The following is a 9,879-nucleotide window of genomic DNA, read 5'->3' on the forward strand; positions in this document are numbered from 1 at the left end:
TTTATTCAACATATTAAATGTGTTGTTTAACTCTGGTAACCACAGCTGTGACTTAGTTAACGATCTCAATAAATCCTACTTAAATCAGAGACAGGAAAAAATTATGCAAATGAATTCTTATCTGTTTTTCTGCCCAAGGCATATTTGATAACAGATAAAACATACTCCAAATAGTCTCTACTTAATAGTCAGGAAGCCATTTGAGGTTTTATTTGAATCAAAATCAAGAACAAAGAAGAGGAGAAGCCTGCGACAGTCACAAATGGTTTTATTTCAGAAAGAAATTACACATTAAAAGGAGACATAGTTAAGAGCCTACATTCACATATGGAAGTGAATCTAGGGAAGTCAACAGTTGCTAATACACAAAGCCATATGATTAAAAAAGACAGAAAAGATAATGACAGATGGGCTAGCCTTAGATTCATCCACAAAATAGTATCTTTTGTTTAAAAACAAAAATATATTGATCTTTAAGATAGCTCTTTGGAAAGGAGTTTCTCATTCCAATGGACTTTGAAAATCAAACCAATCACACCAGTCTCTGTATCACACCCATCCTCGTCCAGCAGCATGGAAACCATCCATCAATTACACCTTGCAGCTAGACAGGATGTCTTCCACTAATCTCTTGTAAACCCAGGCATCACCCTTAAGCCGCTGCCTCCTGATACCCACCACATCGGGTTTCTGAAGCTGGCATACTTCTAGTTCAAACTGCATTGTCACTTTGCCAAAATCTGACTGTGTTTGACACTTCAGTGTATAGCTGTGAAAAACAAGATAAGAAGCCAGTTAGTAGGAGAACCATGAATATTCTGTATAATACAAGAGATTTCTAAGCCTCCTGGAGGCCAGTGGAGAAAATAGACCATTATTTCCTATTAAGCAATATATTACTGCTTACAGCTTCTAAATGGCCTAGCTATGCGTTTGTGATGGAGTACGACTGGTGTTTTCCCAGAAGCTGAACTAGGATCTGAAGAAAGAATAAAGATGAAAAGGCTTTAGCAGAATTCTCCATTGCTCCAAAGAAAAGCCCTTCTTTCATAGCCAGACATGCCATTCACGCTCAAGAAATCTTCTGGCACCCTTTTATGCAACTCTTTCAACAGTGTAATCCGTGAACATTAGGCCAATTCCACAATGTTCACAACAAAGCAAAGCTCAGGGAAGATTAAGAATATTTTTTTGCATGCACCTCATCAGAATCTTCTGTCTTTCATATAAATAAGGCTGAAGCCACCAACCTGCCAGAGGACACATGTTTTTGAGGTTTCTCCAATAGTAAGAAGAAGTTACGATTGTCACCACACTTTATGGCAGGGTTATAAAAGGAAGCCCAAAGAGGTGGTACATTCCCATGGCTGAAACGTTCGGCATACATAATCAGAACTGCATGTGACCACTTCTGACAATGGAAAGGCCAGACTAAATGAAGCCTTAAACACAGTTTAAGAAACAGGTATGTTCCTGAAAAGCTGCATAAATTGAATTCATGGAAATCTGTTTTTTATTAGCTTATATTATATTTTAATTTTATTTAATTGTCTTACTGATTTTCAATAAACACAAACAATATCCAGTAGGATTGATTTTAAATTTCAAGTCACTAAATATTTAGGGGCACACAATTAGGAGCTGGTTCGCAGAAGTGTGGAGATATTTATTACTTGTATCTGTTATGTATTATGAGGTTTCACAGAATATCATTATTTTTCTTACTAACTTAGTTATGTGTTTTGGGGCTTTATCTCTTAAAAATAAGCAGTCAATATCAGAAATGCCTACAGGAGTACAGTACTGATGGGAAAATGAAGCATTTAGTCATAGGAAAGAGAAAAAGCATTCTTCTGACTGGAATAATATGGACTGTAACTGAAATTGGTAATATCTAATGAAAATATCACTGAAAAACTAAGAAGGTAAAAAGAAGAGGATCAAAGCAAAGACCTTCTGGTTGATCGGGAAGTTAGAAGAAAAAATTATTAGTTAACAGCCAGTTAGAGATCTGCTGAAGCTCAGATGATGATGAAGGAAAGATCATTGAAAGCCTCTGATATAGATCGGCTAGAGGTTCTGAAACCATTGCTAAACCCCAAGCACGAAGGACAGGTCAGAGTGAGTTAAATGTGTTCTAATGACACCTAAGGAGGAAAGTCAAAGTTCACATGAGTGCTCGCCAGCCAATGAGTACAGAGTGAAAAGTAAAATTACTTTTGCAAAAGATTGATTCTTAAAATCTCATCTCTCGATTGGCCTATTTAAATGTTTTTATTGAATATTAGTGAATCTTCTTCGCTGTGTTAAAAGTAACATTTTAAAGAGACATAACTGAGTGGAAAGGCTTGGAAATAGGAACATCTTAGGTAAGAGAGAGGGCCAGGCTGTTTAGACCATGAGATCACAACCACCGAAGCTTTGAGGGCAGAACACTCAACAGTGGGAAAGTCTTAAGGTGAAATGACTTCCCAAAGCACTAAAAGCCCAATCCTGTAACACAGCAAGTCACACAGAGAAGGAGTCTATATAAAGCCTTGATTTGTCTGAGGCAGCTCATAAATTTAGATTGCAATTTATAAATATTATTGAAAAGTAGACCATGAAAGAAAAAAAGAGGATGTAAAAGAAAACTGGAAGTTGTTCAGATTTTCCTACTTTGAGAAGTCTAATTTTTAAAGTAGTGGCAGAATGGGTACTTTAAAAATGTCAATAGCTCATGTAAAACAGAAGAGAATAAATTATGAACAATGACACTATCACAAAAGCTTTTTGAAGTGAGGTGGGAGAAATATATCTATTTTTTTAAAGGGAAGAATAGAATCAACCATGTTTTCTCAAAGCTCAAAAGACATCAAGTAATAAACCCAACAGCCTATCAGGTTGCTTCTTACCCCTTCCGCACAAAGTCAACGTGCTTCTTTGGAAGAATAGACATTATTTCATTCAAGAGCTGATCTGGATTCACCAATCTGGTTGTCGTCACATTATAGTGAAGCTTAAAAAAGAAAAAGGAGTGAGAAGTCAATCTTTACATCAACAAAAAGACTATCCTGCCTGATTTAAAGAACCAAAACTCCTCCATGTAGTACCATTTCAAATGAAAATATTTCAAAAAAAATACTGAAAGAATTTACAACACACTCTTGGTAAACTGGATTAAGATGGCACTGGGAAAGTTTGGAGAAATCATGTTTATTAGTTACTATTTATGTATCATCCTTTTAATACTTTTATCTTCCTCTCCTACCAATCTTTTTAAAGAAATAAATATTAAATAATGTTTATTTGTTTAAACTTTACCTGTTTCTCCCTTCCTACACTATGACAGTGACATTTACAGTCCTGAAATGTAAACTGAGGGAAGATGAAACAAATGCCCTCAATATTTCCATTTGTATATAGTTGGATGTTTCCTTAACTCTTTCTTGAGTATTTTAAAAATATTATAGAATCCCAGGGCTAGTTTCCTTTTAAATAAATGTTTTTTAAAAGTCAGTCATCTTGCCTGGTTGGTGTGGCTCAATGTTTGAGCATCAATTCCTGGTCAGGGCACATGCCTGGGTTGTGGGAGCATGCAGGAGTCCGCCAATCAATGATTCTCTCTAATCACTGATGTCTCTATCTCTTTTCCCCTCTCCCTTCCTCTCTGAAATCAATAAAAATAAAAATTTTAAATTTTTTAATTAAAAAAAGTCAATCATCTTGATGGTTTCATAGGTGCATATATATTGCTAAAAGTATGTTAACTGTACATTTTTAAGATGTGTAGTTTACTATATGTCGATTATACCTGTATAAATCTTTTTCTTTAAGAAAAGAGTCAATATAAAGAAAAAACCAGATAAATAATAGGGGCGATGAGATGCTGAGATGAAGGCGGGTGCTCCATGACTGAAGCTGGGAACCCCAGCTTTAGTTATAAAAGGAATAAGTGGCACAGCTACAATGGGACCCTCTATCTCCTGGGTCCCCGGGCTCTTCCACCAACTAAACCACCTTTTTTCAGGTAACAATACACTGAACACTTTCAAATTACAATTTAAGTGATTCCTTTTGTAAAATAATTAATCTCACTTTATCCATTAGCATTTGATAATTGCTTAGCTTCTCATAATATACAATTGGACAAATTTCCTTAATTTTCTTTATTTAAAGTTGTTCAGGAAAATGGCACTATGGTTTTCTTAATCCCCATGTCAGGGTTGGAATACTTTACAATACTCTCCAACCAGAGAAATCTCAGAATAAAAGGATAAAATATACCTAATAAACAGCCATATGTAACATAAACGTTTCTAGTGTATTATACAAGTTCAACAAGGCAACAATACTAATGGATAAGTCCTTTCTTCTTCTACTTCAAGACAGGACATATACGGGATCTCTGAACATTCTCCTCTGAAGCACCCTTCCCGCAACAGTTCAACATTTTCCTTCCCCCAAACCTACCCAGATTTGCTCAAAATGAGACTCTCCGTGCCAAAACTAAACACAGACCCAGTCCCCAAATCATAGGGAACACTTGTATTTTCCCCGCCCTCCTGTGGGTCCACACCCTTCTTGAACATGTTTTATTACAGCACTGAGCTTTGTCAGAGCAGTAACATCCCTGCCTGTTTCCACGGCCACTCTGAGTCTCACACAGACATGGGCTGTGTCTTATTCATCCCTTACCTCTTACTTCCCCAAACAGAAACATCATTCATTAGATGTTTGAATGAAAGCTCGGAGAGAATCCAAGAGAGTAAGAACTATTTTATACCTACTAATAACCTATTTTACTTTTCCTTTCCCACCAAATATAGCGCCCACCTCACTGACACCTTTTAAAGCAGCGGTTCTCAACCTGTGGATCGTGACCCCTTTGGCGGTCAAACGACCCTTTCACAGGGGTCGCCTAAGACCATCCTGCATATCAGATATTTACATTACGATTCATAACAGTAGCAACATTACAGTTATGAATTAGCAACGAAAATAATTTTATGGTTGGGTCACAACATGAGGAACTGCATTTAAAGGGCCAGAAGATGGAGAACCACTGTTTAAAGCATAGTGTGTCTATTAAATGCGATCCAAACCCCTTAGCCAGCCCACCTTCCCAGCCTGTCGCTCACTATTTTCTTCACACACACCACACTCAAAGTTCAAATGAATTCAAATATTCAAGTATTCTATGAGGGCTTAAAAGTTATCCATGTGTCAGGGACTCTTCTGTGGTGCCAGAGATATGGAAGACAACTGAGCTCAAGTCCCCATCCTTAAGGGATCCTTAAGGCAGTTGCTCTTATGTCCCATGCTTCCGCACCTCCATGTTCCCTCAGTGATTAATCCCTCTACCGCAACTTGAATATTTGAATTCTAGTTATTCGCTCCTTGAAAGGGGCGGCCATATCTAATTTACCTCTGCAGTCTCAAAACCCATTGCATAGTAATATGCATATTTTAGATCCTCAAAAATACTGACTAGCCCTCGCCAGTTTGGCTCAGTGGATAGAGCACTGGCCTGTGGACTGAAGGGTCCCAGGTTCGATTCCTGTCAAGGGCACATGCCCAGGTTGCTGGCTCGATCCCCATCCAGGTGACATTGTTCTTCCCATGGCCGATCCCACTGCCTCTTTTTTAAAACTGATTTTATGTAAAAAAAAAATATATATATATATATTAACTAAATGCTAAATGAGTAAATAGATTTAAAAATACTAATCCATTCATTCAGTACTTTGATTTAAAAAAAAAAAAGGAGTCCAGCTAGGAGTCACCTTCTGAAATCCACATTAAAGACTGAGTCCACTTACCTTTAATCTTCTCGGTCCATCTTTGGCACAGCCCTTCCTTTTGCTCCTGGTAAACACAGTAATAACCTTATCCAAGCCCCTTTCAAGGCTCCCAAACACTTTGGTTCCTTTTCTTTTTGGAGTGTCCTCTACATGTGCTTGGTTGAGATCCAGTTCCACTGAGCGACACCTTAAAGAAACAAAACACAAAACCACCTCGGAGTAGAGCTAGGCCTCCTGCCCACTGGGGCCCTCACAGGCTGTGCTTGAGGTGGGCTAGATTGGCCTCATTTGGGTATCCCAGGGCCAGCCCACCTCATTGCTCAGGGAACACAAAAGTCATCTCCTACTGGAATTTAGCCCCCACCCGTCCCCCCAGCCAAATGCCACTTGGCAAAACTATTTTTCCCCTACCTTTAAAAAAAAATGTCAAAATACACAAAAGTTGAGTAGTACAATGAACAATTGTTAATATTCTGTCACATGTGCTTTCTCTATGCATATAGATAGATAATAAATACATTAAATACGCCGAAACCGGTTTGGCTCAGTGGATAGAGCATCGGCCTGCGGACCGAAGGGGCCCCGGATGCATATAGATAGATAATAAATACATTAAATACTAGTATATGTACAACTCTGCCAAGCCATCTGAAAGTAATCCATCTGAAGACATGATATTCACTCTGAAACACTTCCGCAAGCATGGCCAATAAATAAGGGCATTTCCTACATCGCCACAATACCATTATGACATCAAGAAAATTAATAATGTCATAGTATCTTCTAATACCTAGTTCAAATTCTAATTTTTTCAATTGTCCTCAAAATTGATCCTGCTTGAAAAAATAACTATAAAAGACAATGAAAGGTCATCTATGCTACAGAATCACTCAACAAGAATGGGTTTTCTTTGAAACACTTTTTAGTATCTTTACTATTTTGAGCAACTGCTATCTGTTAGTGAATGTCTATGCTCTATTGGCAAAAGTATAGAGAAAGGAGAGGCTCAGAGAAAAAAAAGTACGTGGCTGGGGCCGAGGCTGCTGTCTTCCCAGCCTGCTGTATTCTAGGTTAAGGTGTCAGTCCTTCCGCTGAGGAGTTTCACAATTCTGCCCCATGAGGAAAGCAGTGGCAATGGCTTCAGTAATGGCCAAAGACCATCCTCAGACAGACATTCCTACCGTCGGACAGAATCTTCAAGATGGTTTGCCTTAACCAGGTTTATCATGCATGAATAAAGGAAATCTGGTTGCACATACTAAAGATCAAAGAGGTCTAAAAAACACTTACCGCCTCTCAGGGCTAATGACACCTGTCATTAACTTCTCTGCTCCTGCGGAATTTACTGGCATTTTAATTGGGGTTTCCTCCAGGCACTGGTTTCTAACTATTAGAAAAACCACAAACACAAACAAAACCAGAGCTGACATACTGTGGTTCCAAAATTTCTATCAAGAATGCATACATCACCCCATCCCGTGACTCAGAGATGTAATCACTTCGCCAGCGATGCTAAAGCTACAATTCTGTAAATAAACGTTTCCATGTGATTTATAATAAAAACAAAATCGTTTTGCTTTGCATGTGTGGCTCTCCTTTCTCTTCACTGCTTATTTTATTATAAATATCATGACAGAGCTAAACAGATCTTATAAATACAGATTTTGTGATTAATGATTCTCCTTTCTATAAATGAAAGTCAATCTGTGTTTACACAAGGACCCAATTTATGTCTTTAATTGATATAGTACTGAGAGGTGTTAATTCAATTCTCCGCTCAACTCAGCCTGTTAGGCCAATGATTTCAGCCTTTTTCATCTCATGGCACACATAAACTACTAAAATTCTGTGGCACATCAAAAAATATTTTTGCCTACCTGACAAAAAAATACGTACAATTTTGATTGATTTTAAAAAGTGATAGTAATTACCTAAACTTTTTTGCTCCAAGGTGACTTTTTAAAAACTCAGGTGCCTATACTTGTATATAAGGATTTCTGATATCAAAAACTAACCAATCAGATGCAACCTTTTTATGGGATGTGACCAATAAGATGCAACTCTATTATATGGCCTATATATTTATGGTTCAAGACAAAGCATTCACATTGAATGACTATTGTTGTATTGGCTGTTGTCATTTTTTTTTTTTTTTGACAAGGCAAGGGAAAAGAGGTCAGTGTCCCTAACTAAATAGTCAGGTATTGCAAGTTCTTAAAATTCTTGTGGCACAGAGAAGTGTCCCAGTGAAAGTATGACAAAAGTTATTAAAGAGGAGTGAGCTGTGGCTATTTTTATATTTCTTATTCCAGAATTTTGTTTTATGCTAATGAGGTATTTGTATCCCATGATAGTTTGGGACAAATATGCATTAACAAATCTGGTTGCCAGTGATTAGTTCACTTTTTGTTCATGATATAAACCTTGTAACCCTTTAGAGATAATAATATTCTCTTTATAAAATATGATACCGAATTTTTAAAAAGAGATCAGAGGTTTTGTTTTATGACTATTCAGCACTATTCTCACTGGTTCTACAAGAACAGGAAAATAAGATCAACATCTATGAAAAACAGTTTTCTTTTTTTTTCTTCTTTTTTAAAAAAATATATTTTATTGATTTTTTACAGAGAGGAAGGGAGAGAGATAGTTAGAAACATCGATGAGAGAGAGACATCGATCAGCTGCCTCCTGCACATCTCCTACTGGGGATGTGCCCGCAACCAAGGTACATGCCCTTGACCAGAATCGAACCTGGGACCTTTCAGTCCGCAGGCCGACGCTCTATCCACTGAGCCAAACCGGTTTCGGCATGAAAAACAGTTTTCATCTTTGTACGCTGGGAATATCTACTATCATACATAGTTATCCTTCAACAAGTTGTCACTGACTGGATTATACAGGATCCAGAGAAATTAAATTAATGTTTATGTCAAAAGTGACTCAGAGCAAAAGTAAAATGCAAAGCGCTAATGGTACCTATCAATTGGGGCTCAGACACTCGCTCCCATAGGCAGCTCTTATGTTTAAAGAAAAGCAGCCAATTATAGTTTTTGACCAGAAAAATGTTTCTCACAGGGACAAGTCATGTAAACTTTATGATTATAAATTCTCAACTATCTGTATTTTAAAACCTCCAGAAATACATAAAAAGCAGAAAATATCAATGATAGAAGGGACAGTAAGCATCAAAGACTCTTTCTAAAAATACCCCGAATGAGCTGAAAGTCCATCTTACCTCCCTGCCCAGCCACTCACAAAGGATGTTATACCCTTGTTAAGAGAAATAACAGAAGAGACCCCCCTCACTGGAAAAAATTCAATAGCAAATACTACTGAGGTCCTACTATGTGCAAATGTTGTCTCACTGAAACCTCATACAGGCAGCCACACACTCATCTCATCATCACTGCAAACTGGCCTCACAAGTTGGAGGAAAATGTTGAGTTAATGGAGTTAATTGGAGTTTTTGGCTCTGCAATTAGAAAATGCAATTAACAGGACTTCCAGCAAATATTCTGATAAAGTTCTTCGTATCTTTACATGTAAGTAGACCTCTGGAACTGGCTATCAGCCCCAATGGCAAACTGGAAGCACAATGACAGGATGTGAGTTGGCAGCAGTTCCATGGCAGTGTTTCAGAGTTCGGTTTCATTAGGATGTTAACATAACAATATTAGGTCACAATTGCTGGGAAAAGGCTAATAAAGTTTAGGTGTCATTTAAAAAAGTGACATAGGCTAAATCATAGTAAATAAATCCGTTTAGCCTTTAATTTATTCATTCCTTCATTCAACAGATATGGCCCCCATTATATACCAGATATTAAGCACCTACTATGTACTAGACAATGAACATAGCCCCTCCTATGTACTATGCCATGCTGCAATACAGACAGCAGACACTATCTTATCCTGGTGAGACCCAGTACTAGAAGACTAGGTTCAGTTCTAGGCAGTTCCAAGAGGCACACTGACAAAATAGAACATGTTTAGATGAGGTCAGCAATAAAAGCGCTGAGGTGTCATAAAGGAAACAGCTTAAATAACTGGTGATGATAAAGCTGAGGAGAGGAAACCAAGGGAAGTGAGAGCCA

General features: G+C 37.7%; 1 protein-coding gene across 1 annotated transcript in view; it reads right to left on the minus strand.

The window, feature by feature from the left end:
- Positions 1 to 251: 251 nt before the first annotated feature.
- Positions 252 to 9,879, minus strand: part of MELK (maternal embryonic leucine zipper kinase) — a 61,722-nt gene continuing 52,094 nt past the window's right edge. The window contains 4 exon segments of the mRNA XM_015560460.1: positions 252 to 769; positions 2,895 to 2,998; positions 5,802 to 5,970; positions 7,074 to 7,231. Coding sequence (XP_015415946.1) covers positions 592 to 769; positions 2,895 to 2,998; positions 5,802 to 5,970; positions 7,074 to 7,231 — 609 coding nt within the window. The 3' untranslated portion in view covers positions 252 to 591.

This window comes from Myotis davidii, unplaced genomic scaffold (assembly GCF_000327345.1).
Source record: "Myotis davidii unplaced genomic scaffold, ASM32734v1 scaffold534, whole genome shotgun sequence".
Taxonomy (NCBI): Eukaryota; Metazoa; Chordata; class Mammalia; order Chiroptera; family Vespertilionidae; genus Myotis; species Myotis davidii.